General features: G+C 37.9%; 2 protein-coding genes across 2 annotated transcripts; one reads left to right on the top strand and one right to left on the bottom strand.

The window, feature by feature from the left end:
* Positions 1 to 203: 203 nt before the first annotated feature.
* On the top strand, positions 204 to 4,091 carry LOC137737049 (transmembrane 9 superfamily member 3). Its single transcript, XM_068476399.1, has 7 exons — positions 204 to 430; positions 563 to 603; positions 935 to 1,520; positions 1,620 to 1,757; positions 1,853 to 2,009; positions 2,107 to 2,591; positions 3,543 to 4,091. Exons 1-7 carry the CDS (start codon positions 282 to 284, stop codon positions 3,760 to 3,762), a joined length of 1,776 nt encoding a protein of 591 aa, XP_068332500.1. The 5' UTR covers positions 204 to 281; the 3' UTR covers positions 3,763 to 4,091.
* Positions 4,092 to 13,102: 9,011 nt separating this feature from the next.
* LOC137736573 (D-galacturonate reductase-like) lies at positions 13,103 to 15,286 on the bottom strand. The gene is made up of 4 exons (XM_068475821.1): positions 14,967 to 15,286; positions 14,509 to 14,752; positions 13,572 to 13,751; positions 13,103 to 13,315 (listed from the first exon to the last, which is right to left on the bottom strand). The coding sequence occupies exons 1-4, from the start codon at positions 15,284 to 15,286 to the stop codon at positions 13,103 to 13,105; spliced, it is 957 nt and encodes a 318-aa protein (XP_068331922.1).
* Between the last annotated feature and the right edge of the window lie 6,447 nt (positions 15,287 to 21,733).

Raw genomic sequence — 21,733 nt, 5'->3', positions numbered from 1 at the left:
ATAATTAATTAAAACACCAAATATTTATGCGGTAAAATTGAAATATACCTTTTGCAACTAGAAAAAAGAAAAGAAAAGAAAAAGAAATATAAGATCCTCTAATCCCACAACAAAAGTTGTTGTTGCCGAGTCACTGACAAGAAAAAGAAAAAAAAAAAGTAAAATTAATTATTTTAAAAAATATAATTATCCGGTTGCTTTAGTTCCTTCGTTCATTGGCTCACTTTCTCCGGTTGAAAAAATATCACTCGATCTTCTTCTTCTTCTTCTCCGTCGAGACCATGAAGAACCTCCCTACCGCTCTTCTACTCGCCGTTCTAATCGTGTGCACCGCTACTCTCGTGAGATCGGACGCTTCCGACCACCGCTACAACGAAGGCGACGCCGTCCCCCTCTACGCCAACAAAGTCGGCCCCTTCCACAACCCCAGGTAACCCTATCAAATCTCATCCAGATCTGACTTCGGATCTGGATTTCGTTCTCCTTTTTCTGAAATTCTTCATGCAATTTCTGATTTTTGAAGATTATTAATCTATCTTTGTATCTGTTTGTTTGGTTGCAGCGAAACGTATCGGTATTTTGATCTGCCCTTCTGCTCAGCAGGTTTTGCATCTCAAATTCTTTGCCTTTACATTCTTCGTTCCATATGTAATTGTAAATTTTAGCTGCGAATTAGAAAAAATGTGCATAAAATTCTGAAATAGTGGCTTGTCTTGAGGAATTTTCACTGGAATTTCTATTTCGGGGAGTTAATATGTTGGGAACTGCGGAGTGATTGTCCCTATAAACATTTTTGATTGATAGAAGCAAAGTTTTGGGTTTTAAAATTATGATAATGATGCAGTTCTGATCGTGGAGTTTGTTTCTTGATGCATTTGCTGTGTTATTGCCTCTTTTGGTTATTAATTTGTTGGCAAATGGATGTAAATGTTAGGTGATGTGAAGGAGAAGAGGGAGGCGCTCGGAGAGGTGTTGAATGGGGATCGGCTTGTTAGTGCTCCCTATAATCTTGAGTTCAGAAAAGATAAGGACTCTGAGGTTGCTTGTAAAAGGACGCTGACCAAGGAAGAAGTTGTGCAGTTTCGAACTGCTGTGAAAAAAGACTACTACTTCCAAATGTATTATGATGATTTGCCCATCTGGGGCTTTTTGGGAAAGGTTGACAAGGAAGGAAAAACTGACCCGAGGGAGTACAAATATTTCCTTTACAAGCATATCCAATTTGATGCTCGGTACAATAAAGACCATGTGATTGAAATCACTGCCAAGATGGATCCTCATTCTGTTGTAGACTTGACAGAGGACAAGGATGTTGATGCAGATTTCATGTACAGTGTAAAATGGTCGGATACAAACATTCCCTTCGAGAATAGAATGGATAAATACTCACAGTCCTCTTCACTGCCACATCACTTGGAAATTCATTGGTTCTCAATCATAAATTCATGCGTCACGGTTCTCCTTTTGACGGGTTTTCTTGCAACGATTCTCATGCGAGTCCTGAAGAACGATTTCATGAAGTGAGATTTATTTTCTGCGCCTTGATGTTTTCTGAAAATCTCCGGGTTTTCTGTTTAGATTGTTGTTGTCACTTATCATTTATTTAATTTCTTAATAAGGTATGCACAAGATGAGGAAGCTGCTGATGACCAAGAAGAGACTGGATGGAAGTACATTCATGGTGATGTTTTCCGGTTCCCCCAGCACAAATCTTTGTTTGCTGCTGCCCATGGTTCTGGAACCCAGCTGTTCACTCTGTGAGGATCTTATTGCAATTTTTTTAGATGTATGAATTTCGTTTTATTACATATTAGTATTAAAGGCTACCCTTTCTTCCTTTATTCATTTCCAGCACAATATTCATCTTTATGCTTGCACTGGTTGGTGTATTTTATCCATACAACCGAGGAGCTTTATTCACTGCGCTTGTGGTCATATATGCACTGACTTCTGGCATTGCGGGATATACTGCAACTTCTTTCTATTGTCAGCTTGAAGGAAAAAACTGGGTAAGTTAACTGGATTCTGTTCGGCGACAAATACAACTTATGGTTTATGCTTTTAAAGTGAAACGGAATCATTTAGTTTCCATTTTCTGGTTGACAGGTGAGAAATTTGTTACTTACTGGGTGCCTTTTCTGCGGGCCTCTGTTCCTGACTTTCTGCTTCCTTAACACTGTTGCAATTGCTTATAGTGCAACCGCAGCTCTTCCTTTTGGTACTATTGTGGTAATTGTTCTTATTTGGACATTGGTAACATCACCATTGCTTGTTTTGGGTGGTATTGCCGGGAAAAACAGCAAGGCTGAGTTCCAAGCTCCTGTTCGCACCACAAAGTATCCTCGAGAAATTCCACCTCTTCCATGGTACAGGACTACCATTCCTCAGATGGCAATGGCTGGGTTTCTCCCTTTCAGTGCAATATACATTGAACTTTACTACATATTTGCCAGCGTCTGGGGTCACAGGATTTACACAATCTACAGCATCCTGTTTATTGTATTTATTATTCTTTTGATTGTCACTGCCTTTATAACTGTGGCTTTGACCTATTTCCAACTTGCTGCTGAAGATCATGGGTGGTGGTGGAGGTAAAAACATCTTTCTTGCATTAAGTTTTCCATATATACTCGTAATCTTTCTTCTATTCCAGGTTACATTGCTTATATCCTAGAAGTTAGGTTTAGTTTCCTGTTTTGTTTCAAGCTTTTTCTTTTGTTAAGTGTTTTCTAAGTTAAACTTCTGCTGTGGATTTGAAGCAAAAACAAATAAGATACAAGAAATGCTCATAATATGTTTCGAAGTGTGAGAATTTCTGAAATTCAGTAGATGAAGTTATTTGGTACTAACGGTCTTCGGGGTTTTCAAGTTGTTTTCTCTATAATGTTATGTGCTTTCAGTGACTAGTGTCATTACTTTTGAGTTATGACCCTGTCAAGCCAGCTCTTCGTGACTCCTATGAAGCTACTATGTTGCTGTATTTTGTAAGTAGGCCATCTTGTGAGAGGTTGACTAGCAAGGACATGTTTTTGTCCCAAGTATGGTATCTACCACATGTGCTTTGTAATTCAGAGGGGTGGAGCATTTCATCATTATCATATTCTCCGTGATCCATCCTGTGTACGGGTGATTTCATGGTTCTTATACCTTCTGATAACAGACTAACGGGGTTCTTGAAAAGCATGATTATGTAATTGATAGCATCAGAGGGAGCTCTATTTTTAAAATTCAAGGAATGATGTTTCATAGAAAGTACAGTTAATACTTCCGATTATGCAAAGGCGAATACAAGATTATTGATGTTCCCTAGAAAGGATTAATGAGACTCAATCGATTTTTGGATTATCATAGTTCTTCTTTCCATTTGTACCATGATTTGTGCCTTGCTGCATTATGATTTTTCTTCTTCCTTATTATTCATTGAAATTTGTGTGATAGTATAAAGTTTTCATCCCTACATATAGCAGAGCATATATTTATTATGTCTTCCTCTTTCTATCACTTGTGTGGCTGGACTAATGGGAGTTCTTGGTTTGCGACAGGTCTTTCCTATGCGGTGGCTCTACCGGCCTCTTCATCTATGGCTATTGCTTGTATTATTACTACGCCCGTTCAGATATGACTGGCTTTATGCAAACGTCTTTCTTCTTCGGTTACATGGCTTGCATTTGCTACGGCTTCTTCCTCATGCTTGGCACCGTAGGTTTCCGAGCAGCTTTGCTGTTTGTTCGTCACATTTACAAGTCCATCAAGTGTGAGTAGGTGGTCGGTTGATGGGTCTGGCGCGTAGGTCCTGTCCTCCTTTTTTATGATAGGAAAAAGTCGGTATTTTTGTTAGAAGGTAGGCGAGAGGGTGCCTTCAGAAGCAGAGGAAGCAGCGAGCCTTCCCGAATCAAGTCTTTCGGGGCCTCTGTTGCGCGTTTGCTTCAGGCGTAGGGAAAATTTGGGGCATTAGGGTTTCACTAGATTTATGTCATAGAACAGAAGTATGAATGTGGGGGAACGCAAGAGATTGCTGTATGGCCGCATTTTACCCCACTCTCTGAAATGACTCTTTCCATATTAGCTTATCCTTTCTTGTCCATTTAGCATTTTACGTTCAAATCGAATAATCGATCGGAAGGAAGGAAGGAAGCAAACCTTCATTTTGGATGAACAATTGTCCTTGATTACATCCAAATATCCAATATTTCACCAAATGACTTGTTATTTGCTATTACGAGGATCCGAAAATATGGAGGGATGCTCCTCTAGCTCTGGTAGATGTGGTTTCGGTTTCCGCTTTTGGAATGAACCAAATCTTCGCAAGTTGGATTCGAACCTACGATCAGTCAGTTAACACTGGATTTGTATATAGATAGGGTAAATATTACAATACAATGGCCGCTATACACAGCCATTTGGCGAGCAGCAGATTTCACTTGAACGTACGCAGCCGTGCGGTGACCATAAAGCGAACTATACTTTAGCCTTCTACTTAATAATACCGTGTGTTCGTCGCTTAAAGCAGCGTACGCCTCTTTTGGAGGGTATTTCCTTAGCGTCCCCTACATTTCTTGTTCAAAAGTTCTACGAATGTTCTACTCTAATGTTAATATTCCTTAAGCTTGTCGTTAGTTGAGCTAAACTGTTATACTAGAGTTAAAAAGTGCTGCTATCCTCACTCTGATGGTAATATTCCTTAATCGAATATATACATGCATTGTGGTTTTGAAGAATGTATCCATGTTTTGGTACAATATTTTTTTGGTTAATTTCACACATAATAGTATAATTCATATTTTAATATTTTTAATCCCACAAATTAGTATAATTTATATTATAATATTTTTAATCGCACAAATTATAGGTTTTTATTTAAATTCTCATTAATATAAACAACTATAAATTTCAATTTTCAACTAAAAAATATAGTAGCATACATATAAATAAATTATCACATTAATTTCAAGGATTTCGATCAAAATTGAAAACCAACAAGGTTTTAGTCAAAGAATAGTTAGGGACTGTATCCAAAGTCTCCCTATTATTTTTATAATTGTTGCATGTATTATAGGAATGTAATTACCAATTGTAATTAGTTTTATGGTAGAACATCAACTTCTTCATAATATCAGAGCGTAAACCTGATGGCTCTAACAAACAAACACAAAGATGATAGAATATTCTCTCGCGTGTATTAGGTTCGTGGAATGCCATTGTTCTTACAACGAACTCATTATATGGCCTAACCCAAACTGCTTTATAGTGTAAAATATTATTGTACAAACAAAATGCCAATTTGTATTGAATTACAACATAATCTCTTGCATGAATAACTAAATTAATTAAACATTACAACATAATCTCTTACACGAACCCGGTTTTCTCTTTGTTGGGCTCGTGCATGGTTATTTGGTTGTAGCTGGAGTATGCGTCCAAGAAATTGAGCAGCTGGTTCATGAAAGTAGAATCTATTAGTAGATCGATTTGGGGAATTGGATAAGGATCCTTTAGGCATGCTTTGTTGAGGTTGGTGTAGTCTACGCAAACCCTCCATTTGCCCTTCTTTTTCTTTATTACTAGCACGATGTTGGCAAGCCACGTTGAGTGTGCTATCTCTTCTATGAACCTAGCCTCTAATAGCTTGTTGATTTTCACTTCGATGATCTCCACTCATTCGAGTGCAAAATGTCTTCTCTTTTGGATCATCGGTTTGGCAGCAGGGTCGACATGCAACTTGTGGCAAGCTATCTTATGTCGATGCCAGGCATGTCGAAAGGTGACCGTGCGAAGATGTCACGATTTTCCTTAAGGAAAGCCGTGAGTTCCTCATTTTCTTTCGAGCTCAGACGTGAGCCAATTCTAGTAGTCTTCTTCAACTGATGGGGATAAAAAATGATGTGCTCGGTGTCTTCTTCGGGTTTCCATCCCGTCTCGTTTGCTGGCGCATTTATTTGGACACAATCTTCTTGATCTGTCTGCTGTGATTGTTATTTGGTAGCTTTGTCGTCCTTTTGGACCTTGGTAGCCTCTATGAGGGTAGGAGTCTTTTTTTTTTTACTCATTCAGTATTTGCACAGTGCATCGTCGAGATGTGGCCTAATCAGACTTGATTTCTCTGATTCCTCATCCCGAGATGCATAATCAAAATTTTTGATACTTGACGGAGGTTACAACGTCCAACTTTATCGGCTAAGGTAGCCCTATAATCCTATTGTAAGAAGATAGGTCACTTACTATCGTGAACATTTGCTTCGAGACAACTGGCGGTGTTCTCATGTCAAGTGTAATGTTGCTAATGTAGTTGATGTGTGTCCGTTGAATCCGGTGAGTACCTCCGCTAGAAATATGATTATGCTTTCCAGCCCCATCTTCTGAATTACTGAGAACTAAAGTAGGTTGATTGCACTTCCGTTATCAACCATCATTTTGTCGACTATAACATGAGGTAATTAGACAAATATCATTAGTACGTTGTCGTGTAGAAAATCGACGCTTTCAGAATCCTGCTCGGTGAAGCCAATGATGGGTCTAGGTTAGGTGTTGACTGCCTGGAACTGTGAGACTAGTAGAGTCTGCTGGATCTTTCTCTTCTTGGAGTTGTTAGTGGGTCCTAGGTGCTCAAATTTTGCAAAGATGTCATTGATACAAATTGTCTTGGTTGGCGGTTCTTCGTCGGCGTCTACGTTTTTCTCGGATGCGCATCTGGCATGTCTAAGTATCTGTCGACCTTGCATTCTTTCACCAGTTGTTCTAGGTAGTTCCTCCAAGTGTAGCAATCGCCAGTTGTGTGACCGGGACCACAATGGAATGCGCAATACTTGGTGTGGTCCAACTTGGAGATATCTCCCTTTGATTGCTTTGGCAGCTTGAACCATAGTTGTTCTTGATGTCGTGGGGGATTTGGTGGATCAGGATCGAGAACTTAGAATAGTTCTTTGGCGTCAGGCCTCCTTTAGTTGGGGATCGGTCCCTGCTACTTGGCTTCCTGCCTACTTTTGTTGTTGTACTCTTTCCCGTCCTCCTTCTTTTGAGCTACTGCTGATTTTTTTCGAGACTGCTCGAGTGCCTTGTCTGCTCGTCAGGCCTCATCCCAAGGTGCATGCTTCTCTACCAGAGCGAATGAGTCTGCCAGAGTTAGATCTTCTTTCATGATCAATTTTCCAATAGCGGATGGTCTGCTGGGAGTTATTTTTGAAAGGATGCACAAGCTATCGAGTTGTTACATTCGACTATCTTTGCCTTCTTTGCTTTAAACCTTTTCACATAGTCACAAAGTGACTCTTTTGGGTTCTTCTTGATGTTGAATGAGTGGTCAGACTTCTTCTTGATCGAGTGATAGGATGAATATTGTTTAGTGAAAACCAAAGAAAGTTTGTCGAAATGTCTGATGGATTGTGACGGTAGGGTGTGGAACCAATCTTGCACCTCGCCTTGTACAGTGGTGGCGAATATCTTGCACATGAAAGCATTGTTGTTTCGATAGAGGATTATTGAGCTTCAGTAGTACTTTAGATGTTTCTCCGGGTCTTCATCCCCTTTGAAGGATGTGAAATTTGACATGTTAAACTTGTGTGGAGGCTCTGCCTACTAGATCTCATCTGTGAAGGATGACTTGCTTATGTTGGTCATGTCTTGTCGTAGTGCCTCGTCAGTGACCTCATTGCATTTGGAAATCGCAAAATCATTTGATTAGGAACTTCTCATTGCTTTGTTGGGGGTAGCAGAACTCTCAGCTGCCCCGGTCGTGACCTGCTAGTTTAGGCCGCTTTTCCATGCGCTCGGCTCTTCTATTGCTGCGGTTGCGGTGCATGTGGTACGTTCTTAGTAGGCGACCGAATTACTCGTAGGCTGCCGGTTGAACTTGAGCTGGTTTGTGTGACTGCTTGTCTCCGTCTATCGTGCTACCTACTCCGATGTGAGGTGGATGATGCTCCTTACGGGCTTAGCCATGAATGAACATTTAACCGTGAGTGTATGCTTTTCCATAGGCCTGACTGAGAGTGCACGCTCCTCTATGCGTTAAGACGAGAGTATACGCTATCTCGGGGGCCCAATTGGGAGTGTACACTGCTCGAACGCTTGGTTCGTGGCTAATCGAGGGGTTGCTTGCTTGGACGCTGCTAAAGAGGTTCGTCGTCTGCCTTTGTCCTACTTTGGGACATCTCGTCTAGGGCATGTTGCATCTCGGTACGCAACAATAGCTGATTCACCAAGGTTGTCTGCTGCATGAGGGCGCTTGTCAATTCTATGACTTGTCGAGACAAGTATTGTTTGCCATTTGGGTTGGCATACCTTGGACGATATGCATCTTCTTAAGTGGTGGAAGTGTAATGGACTGCGGGCATGAGATTTGAGCTAAAATAGGCCAAATCTACATAAAATAGGTCAAAAAAATTGAAAAAATGGGTTTGGATCACCAAAGGGTCGACCTAGGGGTAAAGAAACGCGGATTCGGGTTAGGGCGCGCGGGTGGTCTGGAGCACGGGTTAACCTGCTAGGCTGCTGGAGTGCGCAGATTGGGCCTATGAAGCTGCTGAAATGGGCTGCTTCAACGTGGGCTACTGCTGTAGCCGTTGCTGGGCTTGAGCGTAGGGAGGCCCGCGGTGGTCGCTGGATTGGGCGCGCTGAGCTTTGCGTGGAGTGGCCATTAGGGCCTGATCTTGGAGGCTCAGCAAGCTGGCTCGGCATCTAGGCTTGGTTGCATTACTGGCTTGAGCCACGCCATAAAGGCTGCTGCAGGGGTCTTTCCATGGGCCTTCAAGCTTGGGCCGTTTCTGGAATTGGGCTGCAGGTTACACCAGCACGGGCTGGGTTTTGAGGGCTGCAAAAATTACACCGAGGGTTGATTGGGCCACGACAGTGGCAGTGGGTGGTGGCAGCCTTCGTTGCTCCGCGATCTGTTAAATGGGTGAAAACCCAAATTTGTAGAGAGCGTCTTTTGTTGTTGTTTCATAAATTTTCCGTCATCGTATTTCTTCCCAGGGCTATTCAAAGAATTTATAAAAAAATTCTAGAAGTAGGAATATGTGGGAAAAATTTACAAATGAACGAAGAAAAATTAGAAATGTTGAATGCGATAGTCTTCTTCGAGCGTGTGAATCAAACTCTCAATAAAAACACCAATTCGTGGATGCAATAATCTTATCCTTTTTACCAAAAAATTCACGTGTCGTCTCCATAATTTTCTTGATTATTTTTTGCTCCACAACTATAGTAATTGTCTTTCTTATCTCATTTTTTATTCCTCTCATCTCAAATAATGTTAGTAATGTGAACGTGGGGCGTTGTACCAAGTCCAACATACGAATTACCGTACGTATTATTAAACAATAATAATTTAGAACAAATTTGAATAGCTTACTTGCATCGGTGAAATTGGTATTGTTAAGCAATAATGATCTAGAAGTTGAAATTTATATTATTAGAGATTAATTAATGATTTAGAAGTTGAAATTTGTGTTATTAGACATTAAGTAATGGTGAAGTTGAATTACTTGAATATGTAAAACAGAACATTCCAGCTGAAGAACGAGTAACATGTAACCGTCGAATAAAGACAAACTAAAGTTGACCCAGGCTCGATTAGCTGCTGATTATATGAAACGAAAACTAAAAATTCTCGTTTGTAATTCTTGACTTTTTTTAGCTAACCCGATTTATCAACGCCCTTCTCCCTATTCCGTTAATTTCTTTGTAATTAAATAAGTTAATAACCTTGACTCATTTTTTTTGGTCAGAATAAGCATTTTCTTTGTTGCTCAAGAGTCAATAACAAACATGACTTGGGAAACATTCATCAACCATATGAAAGTAAACTTCAAAAATAAACTGCCATCTCCTTTTACATGTGTGGAACCGAGCAAATGGAAAACTAATTTTGGATTTGGAATCCTTTTTCCCAACTGTGGGTTAATGCTTTCACAAAGGTGCGTTGTATACAGACAATATCTTGCTCACCGTGTTCCAGTGAGTGTCATTTCACCATTCTATTTATCACCGTTTGATGAGTTTAAAGATCCATGTAGTGGGTAAATACAAATCTCAAAACTCTTAAACTCATCCAATAATAATAACTAGGGTGGTGAACAATAATACCACCACTTAAGATTAGTGAGTAAAATGCACCCAAAATAATCAAGAAGATTATTATTAGATCACCGTGAATGTCATTTTCTTTTAAAAGTAAGATAATAATGTTGAATTTTGTTTGCGACAGGTCTTTCCCATGCGGTGGATCTACTTGCCTCTTCATCTATCGATTGGAACGAAGGAAGCAAAGCTACATTTTGGATGCACAATTGTCCTTGATTACATCTAACAATTGAACAAATGACTTATTTGCTAATACGAGAATCCGAAATTATGAAGGAAGGCTCCTCAAGCTCTATAGTGGAGATAGGTTGGATTTTCTTTTGATATCTTCTCTCCTCCTTCTCTAGAGTCTGTGGTTTAGATTTTCGATTGTAATTAGTGTAGGATTTTGGTCTATATATATGGTAATATTTACCACATCAATACAAGGAGTTATATTTCTACGTAATATCAGACCATGTTGTTATGTGTGTGAAATCTAACGGCCGTGCGTGTTCATGTCACGTCTATTGTGTTGTCCACGAGTTAGCTTAAAAATTCATCACACGCGAGGGGCCGTGTTGAGAATGAACCCCACATTGATAGAAGGATGGATCTTTCATGTGTTTATAAATAAATGAATTACTCCCCATATTGCCATTTAATTCTATGATGAACCTCAACTTCTTCATGATATCAGAGTATTAACCTGATGATCACAAATAGACACAAATGTTAGAGAATATTCTCTCGCATGTATTACGTTCGTAGTATATCATTATTCCTATGATAGACTCATTATATTGCCTGGGAGTAGACTTCTCTCCCCTCCTATTTTTATCCCCTTCCCTTCCCTCTTCTCGCATATTGTTTTTTGTCTTATTATCTTTATAAAAAAAATCAATATAAGAAGTTGACGTGGTTAAACTGTAACCGTTCAAATAGGAGGGGAGGGAAGGGGAGAAAGATTAGGAGGGGAGAGAATCCTCCTCCATATCGCCTGACCCAAACTACTCTATAGTGTAAAATATTATTGTAAAAACAAAAATTTGTTTTAATTTAAAAGAATCTCCTACAAGAATAAGTAAATTAATTAAACTTGTTAAAGTATAAAATTTGCTATACTACATCTTTATATATATTAATTATTTTTTATTTTTTATTTTTTTAATTACATCTTTATATATAAACAATAATTCAACTTTCATATGGAAACATCTCTATATACAATACTAATTCTTGACGCAATAAAACAATGACTCCACCAGCAAGGAATCTTATTCCCCAGATTAACCGGCCAAAGAAGTATAATATTCCAATCTACCAAAAGGTCTTTAAAAAAGCGTTGACTTTAAATTTTGGATAGTGCCACGCGATTTTTTTTTTTTTTTACATTTCACACATTCATTTCAAATTTTAATCGTTAAATCAAATAAATTGAAGATAATCAAAAAACAAAAATTAACAAAGTGTATAGGAGGTGAAGAAGAGTGCATGTTTAGCACCATCCTAAATTTTTAGATGAAGTTTTTGTTCATTTTTTCTTTCCCGCTAAAAGCATGGGATCAGACAATAATCATAATTCAGCGTCAATCTCAAGAAGTCGATCATGAGGGACAAAAATTGAGGCAAAGGTAATTCCTTAGCGCTGAGGAATATGATTAATCTTGTCCAATTTCTCCTCAGTCAAATACCAATCGAAGATGTCAAGATTTTGATTCATTCTTTCCTTGTTGAAGCTTTTTGTTACCATGCTCACAGCTTGCTCGCATACGATACACCCACCTCAATATATCACATATATATAGAAGTATACCATTTGTTGGCTTCCAGTTGTACCTACGTAGAATCATGACAATCTAACAAGTAAACAACAAACAAAACATGTTGTATACATTTTTAAATTTTTAACCAAGTTGATTTCAAAAAATTTAAATTTTGTGGAAAATTTTATCCATAATATACATAAAATTTGACATTTTCAAAGCAACTTCCTAAGTTCAACATCATGCGAAGCTTACACACTGGTGGATGGTTTGACAAATTTAGGACATCAATTTCTTAATTATGTTTGTAATTTTCAAATGTAATAAGAGGAATGCTAGCTACATTTTCTATTTGTATTTCTCTATTTACCTTTCTCACTCATCACTTTGACACGTATTCTACTAATAAATTAAACTACACAATTCATGCTTTTATGGTGGAAAATGAATATGTGAATAGCACTATTAAATTAGAATTTTTGACTTTAATGCATTAGTAATATAGAGAAATGCTACACTTACCACCTAACCGTACCATCATTTGTACTATCACTCTAATAGAGGTAGGGCCCACCAATGCATATGGGTTCCATCTCTGTTAGAGAAATGATACAAATAGGTGCAGTGTTAATTATGTGGTTTAATTTGCTAGTGGAATACATGTGTCAAATGATGAGTGAGAAAAGTAAATAGAAAATCCAGATGACATTCCTCTATTACATCTCAGATGATAATATTACTCTAAATTAGACTAAAAAGAGTGAAAAGTTTTAGTCCAAAACGCAATAGGTAAAAGAGAAATATCATATTTATCATGACAATCGCGAACACAAAAATATACTCTCCGGTCTCCGGTACCTACCTTTCTAGCATTCAACACAGTGGAAAAGTTAATTAAAGATTATAAAACTAAGTCAATGAGCTTCACATATATACATCCAAACGAAGTCTGTACTCAAAAAGCAGAAAATTTATTATGCCCGTGTTCAAGACACGATATAAAATATATAAACAACGTGCATACCCGACAAAATCCAAATTCTTACACAAAGATTGACCAGAGTAAAGCGTACATATATATATATATATATATATATATATATACACACACATATACATATACATATACATATATATATATATATATATATATATGCCATAAGTTCCAAACAAGTGTGGAACCTGCGGAAACTTATGGAATTCTGAACAGCAAAAGAAACAGAAAAACCCTAGTGAGGATGAAGTCATCAATGAAATGAAGGTCCGAAATGATCGATCGATCATAATCCAGCATCAATCCGGAGCACAACATCATGCGGTCCCATAATTGAGGCGAAGGTGATTGTTTTGTGTTGAGGAAGACGACTAATCTTGTCTAATTCCTCCTCAGTCAAGGACCAACTGAAAATGTCAAGGTTCTGATTCATTCTTTCCTTGTTGGTACTCTTTGTTACCAAGCTCACCCCCTGCTGGTACACCCATCTCAACGCTATCTGCATATCATGAAAAAGAAGAAAAATTAATTAGTGCAATGCTAAGCTAGAAATATGTATTGTGTGTGTATGTGTGTAATAGACAGAAGTAGTAGTGCTAATTGTTAAAGTTTCATAGACAGTCTGTTGGTCCACTACTAATTTGAAACGATATAATTTCCTAACTTAGTTACATAAGTATTGTGGAACCATTCATTATTAGGGAATTTAACTTGGTGAGATATAATGTTTCAACACTGATTAACTAGCTCGGCACCTGAGCAGTTGTTTTTCCTTTGGCTTTGGCAATGTCCTGGAGGACTTTTGAGCCTAAGACTTTATTGTCTCCAAATCTAGACGCGGTTGACCCTAACGGAGAGTAGGCCGTCACATGAATGCCCTTTGCCTTACAGAACTCCCTCAGTTCCTTCAGCTGCCAAAGTGGGTTCATCTCCAACTGTTTATTTTAACATACAAATGAATTAAGAAATAAAACGTATAGCCTTATGCATGCATGCATAAAAAAATAACTAATCATAAAGTAGGAATGTAAGACCATCTCCAATCGAAGGATCCAGAGGATCAGAGGGCCGAAAATAACCTGAAAACCATCTTCAACTGAAGGCTAGGGCAAATGGCTCATGGGCCCCACGTGACAAAAAAGAGACAAAGGGCCAACCGGCTGGCCATCTTCAGCCAGCCATCCAGCCCACTGGCTAGCCCACTTATTATTATTTTTTTTTTCTTTTCTATTTGCCAAGCCCTTTTTTTTTTTTTTTTTAATTTTCTAATTTTTTCCTACACCATTTCTCCGGCTAGCCATCTTCAGCCAGCCATCCAGCCCGCTGGCTAGCCCACTTATTATTATTATTTTTTTCTTTTCTATTTGCCAAGCCCTTTTTTTTTTTTTTTTTTTTTTTTTTTTAATTTCTAATTTTTTCCTACACCATTTCTCACATATTTTTTACTATTATGTACTATCTTACCTCATTTTATTTCAATTCTTCACATTCCATACCATAACCTTTTGGCCCTCGGTTGGAGATGGTTTTTTATGACAGGGCTAAAACGAGCCCTATGGCCCTTTAGCCCTCGGTTGGAGATGGTAAGAAATACGGCTATGCACTGTTCATTAAAATATTAATTTCTTGGAAGAGCAGAGGGCTAAAACGAGCCCTCTGACCCTCCTTCGGTTGGAGATGGTCTAAGCATACTTGGTTGAGGGCGGGAGGGATTTTGGCGATGGAAAGGAGGTCCTCAAGCATCTCGGAAGTGAAGTTACTGACGCCAATGCCCCTCGCAAGGCCCAGTCTCTTGCATTCTTCCATGCCTTCCCAAACTGACTTGATATCTAAGGGTAGCAGCATTCCCTTTTCTACTGGCATAGAGCTCACCACTTTCCCCAGTTTGAAGGGCCAATGTATTATGTACATATCCACATACTCCAATTGCAGATTCCTACATAATTCGTTCATGATTTAATAGGGTTAACTATTAACAAAAAAAAGTTAATTAGCTAGGGTTTCAACTTTCATATAGGGGTTATTTGATAAATATTTCATTTTCATTTTTCACTTTATTAGAAAAGTTAAAAATAATAGCTATTTTTGTGAATTTTTAAAATTAAAAACTGAAATGTTATCAAACGAGTCCTTAACACTATCGGTCAAACCTTAAACTCATGTTGATGGCAGGCACTACAAGGTCCCTTTCAGCAAAGCTGGCATAAAGCTTGGTGGTGATGAAGAGCTCACTCCTGGACTTGACAAGTCCAAGACGCAGTGCTTCAGCTATGGCTCCCCCCAGATCTAGCTCTGACCCGTAAACAAAGGCAGTGTCGAAGTGGCGGTAGCCCGCTCTGATTGCTTCAAGAATTGCAGCTATGGCTGTTTCAGGCTCGACTTTAGGGTACGGTGAAGTCCCCATGCCAATCACTGGCATCGTCATGTCACAGGAGATCAGTGTTACCTCAGGAACTATCGTTGGCGTCATTGCTAATGAACGTACGTCGATCGAGAACTTAAACTTCAAAATTATCTTCAAGAAATTAGATAGAAGTATATGGAATCAGAAGATATCCTGGTCTCCAGTTGTACCAATGTCTTGCGTTTATATAGGCATGCATCTGTGTAGACCATGTTATAAATCATTCATTTAATTACTGTTTCTGGTTTGAATATGTCATACGTGACGGCTGTGTTTAAAATAGTTTCGTGTTTCCCTTTTTAAGGTTTTTGGCCGGTCAGAATATGTCTAATTAGTCGTATATATCTGGCAAAATAAATGTAAGGTAAAATACTAAACCAAATAAATAAAATATGAATTACGTTGCTAGCCTAGCTTTTACATTTGTTTAGAATTTTCTTTTACAAATTTTATATGTTATTTTACATTTGGCTAGATATAATTTATTTTTGTGTTGAAGCAATGTCAAATTAACCATCGGCATGTTTACTTATAAACAATGGACATATACAAGACATGATATATCATTTTTATTTTTAAAATATACTTAACTTTTCGTGCACACCAAAATTAAGTATGTCATGCATGAAAAATCAGGTACGAGCTCGAGATCACCAAGGGAGATTGTTGATTACACACTTGAACAACTATAGTAATTACCATTCTTATCTTATTTTTATTCATGACTTTTCTCATGTTAAATAAGTAAACATGTCCGATCATGGGAATCAATAATGACTCATTGTCAGCAGAATGCATGTCATGACACGCCATGCATTATGTCAACAATTTGTGAGGCTTGTTATGGCGTGCCATGATGCGAGGATTAGCGTGTCAAGATAAGTCATAGCTACGCTAACACTTGCATAGTGATACGCCAATATTTTCCCAACACTTTGCCTACTATTTCGGAATAATTTAGATGTCGGCAATGCATGTCATGACATCCTAATCCATAACATTCCCATCGCATTCCAAGCGCGCAAAACGTCGACAAAATGCATGCCATGACATGTCATCGCATGCCAACATCGATGTTTTAGCGAGTCACGATACTAGAGTTAGCGTGTCAAAGTGTTAAAAAAAATGCATGGCATGACATGCTAACCCTCGTATCGTGGCACGCCAAAACATTGTTGTTGGCCTTGACATGACAAGCATCGCAAATTGTCGACATAATGCATGTCATGACACGCCATGCATTTGTTGACAATTAGCAAGGCTTGTTATGGCATGCCACAATGAGAAGGTTAGCGTGTCAAGACAAGTCATGACTTGTCAAGATATGTCATGCCCTGCATTCTGGCAACATGCTTTTTTCTAACATTTTGCCTACTATTTCGGAATAATTTAAAAAAAAAAATTCTAGGGCAAAGAGTAGACCCCCTAAAATTATTTTTTTTAAAATTAGTACAAAACAGGACGCTAGTCATATATGAACATATTCTTACCGTAAGGACACGTTCATTATGTGAGTTGAATATTTACACGTGTTCTTACCGGTAAGAACACATTCATTATGTGAACTTAATATATACAAGTGTTCTTACTAGTAAGAACCTTTGTAAATTTTAAGCTCAATCAGTGAACGTGTTCTTACTAGCAAGAACCCTTCATATATAATTGCCTACTATGTTGTAGTAATTTCCAAAACAAAAAATTAAGGCTCTGGGGTCTATTTTTTCCTATATTTTTTTTTTTTTGGATTTTTATCACAAATGGTCCCTGAAATTGATCTTCACCATCAAGATGGTCCCTGAAATTGAAAATCAATCAATGTAGTCCCTGAAAATAGGTGTCGCAAATCAATGTGGTCATTCCGTCACAATTCTGTTAAAAATTTCGTTAAGTACTGATATGGCACATAAATGAGTTCCATAAGTCATTTTTCTCACAAATGATCCTTGAAATTGATCCGCGACATCTAAATGGTCCCTAAAATTGACCTGTGACATCAAAATGGTCTCTGAAATTGAAAATCGATTAATGCAGTCATGCAAGTAAGTGTCCTAAATCAATGTAGCATTTCTGTCACAATTCTGTCAAAAATTTTGTTATGTGTTGATGTGACATATAAATGGATCACACAAGTCTAATTAAATTTTAAAACTTACAAATAAGTTTAATAATTTAATATTTGATAAAAAGTTGTGAACCCAAAAACTAGTCATGCAATCACCTCCGATCCCAATCCACATTTCTCTACCTCATTCGTTGTCTATTCTCTAAAAAAATCTCAATACACACTCATCTTTACACACTTCAACACCCTTCACCGACTTGGTTGATTGGCAAGGACTTCTAGGACATCATCGTTAACATTTACGCGATCAAGATCCTCATAACCTTAATCTTGGAGAGCTTGTTCGACACTTCCCTGGTGGTTTGGTGACTCAAAGAATGGCAAGGTCTGCCTTGAGATAATGAGGTTATAACCGAAGTGCGTCAATGTAGTCATGCAAGTAAGTGTCCTAAATCAATGTAGCATTTCTGTCACAATTCTGTCAAAAAATTTGTTATGTGCTAATTTGACATATAAATGGATCACACAAGTCTAATTAAATTAAAAAACTTACAAATAAGTTTAATAATTTAATAGTTGATAAAAAGTTGTGAACCCAAAAACTAGTCATGCAATCACCTCTGATCCCAGTCCACATTCATCTACCTCATTCGTTGTCTTATTTCTAAAAAAATCTCAATACACACCCATCTTTACACACTTCAACACCTTTCACCGACTTGGTTGATTGGCAAGAACTTCTAGGACATCACCGTTAACATTTACGCGATCAACATCCTCATAACCTTAATCTTGGAGAGCTTGTTCGACACTTCCTTGGTGGTTTGGTGACTCAAAGAATGGCAAGGTCTGCCTTGAGGTAATGAGGTTATAACCGAGGTGCGTCTATAGTTGGTTGAAAACTATTTCCAAACCCCCTATTACATAATTGTAGCGGAATGATCATATTGATTTGTGACACCTATTTTCAAGGACTACATTCATCGATTTTCAATTTTAGGGACCATCTTAATGGTGTAGGTCAATTTCAAAGACCATCTTGATGGTATGGCACTATCTGTGATAAAAACTCATAAATCTTGTGGGGCCCATTTATGTGCTGCATCAGCACTTAACGGAATTTTTAACAGAATTATGACAGAAGGACCACATTGATTTGTGACATCTATTTTCAGGGATTACATTTATTGATTTTCAATTTTATGGACCATATTGATGGTAAGGGTAAATTTCAGGGACCATTTGTGATAAAACCCCTTTTTTTTTACATGCATTTTGCCAACACTTTGCCTACTATTTCGGAATAATTTAGAAGCGAGGTTAGTGTCGGGGCTAACATCAATGTTTTGGCATGCCAAGGTTAACGTGTCAAAGTGTTAGAAAAATGCATGGCATGACAAGCTAACCCTCGCATCGTGGCATGCCAAAACATCGTCGTTGGCCCCTGACATGACACGCGTCACAAATTGTCGGCATAATGCATGTCATGACACGCCATGCATTTTGTCAACAATTCGCGAGGCTTGTTCTGGTGTGCCACGATGCAAGGGTTAGCATGTCAAGACAAGTCATGGCTACGCTAATGCTCTCATTATGGCACACCAGCATTTTGCCAACACTTTGCCTACTATTCCGGAATAATTTAGATGTCGGCAATCACGGGCGCACCCACAAGGCTAAGACGGGCTATGGCCCAGGGAGGTTTTCTGTAAGTGTAGTGCTATCTACACATCCATTTTTATTGCTCACACATCCCTCTCAGTTTTCGGCTTTCAGATCGAATGAATTGATGAAGATCAGTGGCAAAAAAATCAATAAGAGTGTGTGAAAAACATTATCCTTTTTTAACTCATGCTTTAATGACTTATGTTAATGCATGTAGCCTATATAGCTCACTCAATTCCAATAAAGGTTATTATTTTATGTCTATTTAGTAAAGGATAGGTAATAAATAATACTTTTCATGCTAAAAGTAATAAATTAGTTCTATCTCCATCCCTCGCTCTATCCTATTCGTTAAAGAAAAAAATCACTTACCCTATGCGGTTTAGCCTCTGTACTTCTTACTCAAGAAAATAAAAAGAATTTTCTTTTAGTTCACAACTAAATCTCTATCTCCGCAATGCCTTTGTTTTCGTTCCAATTTTCCAATGAATGTAACCATTGGTACCTTCTTAATCTTTTTATTTACTTATTCTTGATTTATTTAGTATGTTCATTATTTATATGGTCCTTGAAGTTGTCGGTTAGGGTTATGATTGTGAGAATTGTTTATATTATATTGTTCTTCTTTTATATTGATTATTATATAATTCTATATAAGACAAAAATAAACATATGATTTTATGGTACTAATTTGAGTTAGCCCACCCAAAAAAAAAAAATCATAACTCCGTCCTTGCGGCAATGCATATCACGGGATCCTAATTCCATAACATTCCCATCGCATGCCAAGCATGCAAAACGTCAACAAATGTTTGCTATGACAAGTCGATAAATAATGACGTAGAAGTTGAAATTTGAGACGGCGACCTACGATTTCTAGCAAAGACTTGAATACGTAAAACAGAACATTCCAGTTGAAGAATGTGTAACATGCAGCCGTGGAATAAAGACAAACTAATGTTGATTCAGGCTGGATTAGCTGCCGATTATATGAAACGAAAACTAAAATTTCTCAATTTTTCTCCTTACCTTCTTTTTTTTTTTACCAAAGCGATATTAATGTTTAGCAATAAGGTGCATCGTATATATTTACATGTCCACATTTGGCCCAATAATTTATTGCAAATATAAATAATGCTTCTTCTGTTTTCATAAAAATAATCAACAAAAATATTGTTAATTATACATCAAACTAGCGTGGGAAAAAAAAATTCCAACTTCGTTCTTGACTATAAAAACTTGTAAACAACGCGTTCAACAAATGGAATGATGTGGAGATATCTTTCGTATATTCAAAGAGAGATCACTTCTTAAATGTCATTTTCTTTCAAATGTAAGGTAATATTATTTTGTGCCCAATAATTTATTGCAAATATAAACCACGCTTCTTCTGTTTCATAAACACAATCCAGAAGATTATTGTTAATTATACATCAAATTGGCGTGGGAAAAAATTTTACAACTCCGGTTTTGACTATAAAAACTTGCAAATAACTTGTTTACTAAATGGAAATGATATGGTGATATCTTTCATATATTCAAATAGAGATCACCGTCTGAATGCCATTTTCAAAAGTAAAATAATAACATTTATACTTTTGTGAGCACTGCTGCCTCTTTTCTCCAAAGCCCATTATAAAAACGTAACAGTAGCTCATGTCAGTAGATGGGCCTGAGACAGGCGAGAAGCCCAAGCACATGTCAAACACAAGCCTAGAAGAAGACCATCGCTCGACACGTGTTGCCGAGCGGCTTTAGCCACCGCCTCAAAGATTTATCGACCACTACCTCCTCACGCAATTACCCGAGAATTAGGCCCTGTAGGCCCAGGTGTCGAAGGAAGAGAATAGATTACAAGCAGATAAAGGGCTGAGATCGCGAGAAGGCAGAAAGGGTGACATCAGTAGACGGAGGGATTTTTCAATGTGATCGGCACACGATGGTACATCACATATCATTATACAAATAATGGAATATATGTGTTAAAAAGTTAATAACTTAAAAAATAAAATTTCTCACCACTTACATAAAAACACATGGTATACCATCTATGTTCCCGTCGTGATAAAAAAAATTTCTCCCGTAGACGGGCATTTGTCAGCAAACAGACAGGCCACTATATAATGGAGGAGGGAAATCTGGAAGAAGGGCTGAAGAGGCAATCGAAGGGGAGAAATTAAGGGATTCCGTAGGTCATCTCTTGTCCAAACCCCGACACTCAAATATGTCAATGCTTTCTTTCATCCTCTCCTTGTTAAAGCTCTTCACCACCACGCTCACCCTTTCTCGTATGCCCACCTCAGACAAACCTTCATACATGCAGGCAGGCACAGCGTCGGAAATTTACAAGCCTTCAATTAATATTTCCTGATTCATATCATATCTAGTTAGACATAGAATTTCTATTTTATCAAAAATAAAATAAAAATACAATGTGCGGTCAGATCAAATAGCTAAGTACGTTTGTATCTAGGCTTTTTAAGGTACGTACCAGGGCTAGGGTTTTTTTTTTTTGCTTCTCATTGTCCCCCAAGGTGCTCCAGTTCCCCCCAGTGGAAAGTAGCTGTGATAACTATACCCTTGCTCTCACAAAACTCCATTAGCTTCTTCTGCTGCCACACCGGGTTCATCTCCACCTAATTATTAATTGAAATTAACATGATTAATCATTGATTTAATCGTTACTAATCTTGCCTCAACAATCATACATAGGAGTTTTTGGTAATTACTTGGTTAACCACAGGGGGAATTTCAGCTGTGGAAAGCAAGATTTCGAGCTTCTTGCA

Source organism: Pyrus communis, chromosome 6 (genome assembly GCF_963583255.1).
Source record: "Pyrus communis chromosome 6, drPyrComm1.1, whole genome shotgun sequence".
NCBI classification, from domain to species: domain Eukaryota; kingdom Viridiplantae; phylum Streptophyta; class Magnoliopsida; order Rosales; family Rosaceae; genus Pyrus; species Pyrus communis.
This window is presented reverse-complemented; position numbering and strand designations above follow the sequence as displayed.

What these genes read in the sequence shown, in the direction of transcription:
- LOC137737049 (XM_068476399.1), top strand. Translation starts at nt 282, where the DNA reads ATGAAGAACCTCCCTACCGCTCTTCTACTCGCCGTTCTAATCGTGTGC. An exon ending in GGCCCCTTCCACAACCCCAG is followed by an intron (nt 431 to 562) that starts GTAACCCTATCA and finishes GTTTGGTTGCAG; the next exon opens with CGAAACGTATCGGTATTTTG. An exon ending in GATCATGGGTGGTGGTGGAG is followed by an intron (nt 2,592 to 3,542) that starts GTAAAAACATCT and finishes GGTTTGCGACAG; the next exon opens with GTCTTTCCTATGCGGTGGCT.
- LOC137736573 (XM_068475821.1), bottom strand. Translation starts at nt 15,286, where the DNA reads ATGACGCCAACGATAGTTCCTGAGGTAACACTGATCTCCTGTGACATG. An exon ending in GCCATCAACATGAGTTTAAG is followed by an intron (nt 14,753 to 14,966) that starts GTTTGACCGATA and finishes CGAATTATGTAG; the next exon opens with GAATCTGCAATTGGAGTATG. An exon ending in TCCCTCCCGCCCTCAACCAA is followed by an intron (nt 13,752 to 14,508) that starts GTATGCTTAGAC and finishes TAAAATAAACAG; the next exon opens with TTGGAGATGAACCCACTTTG.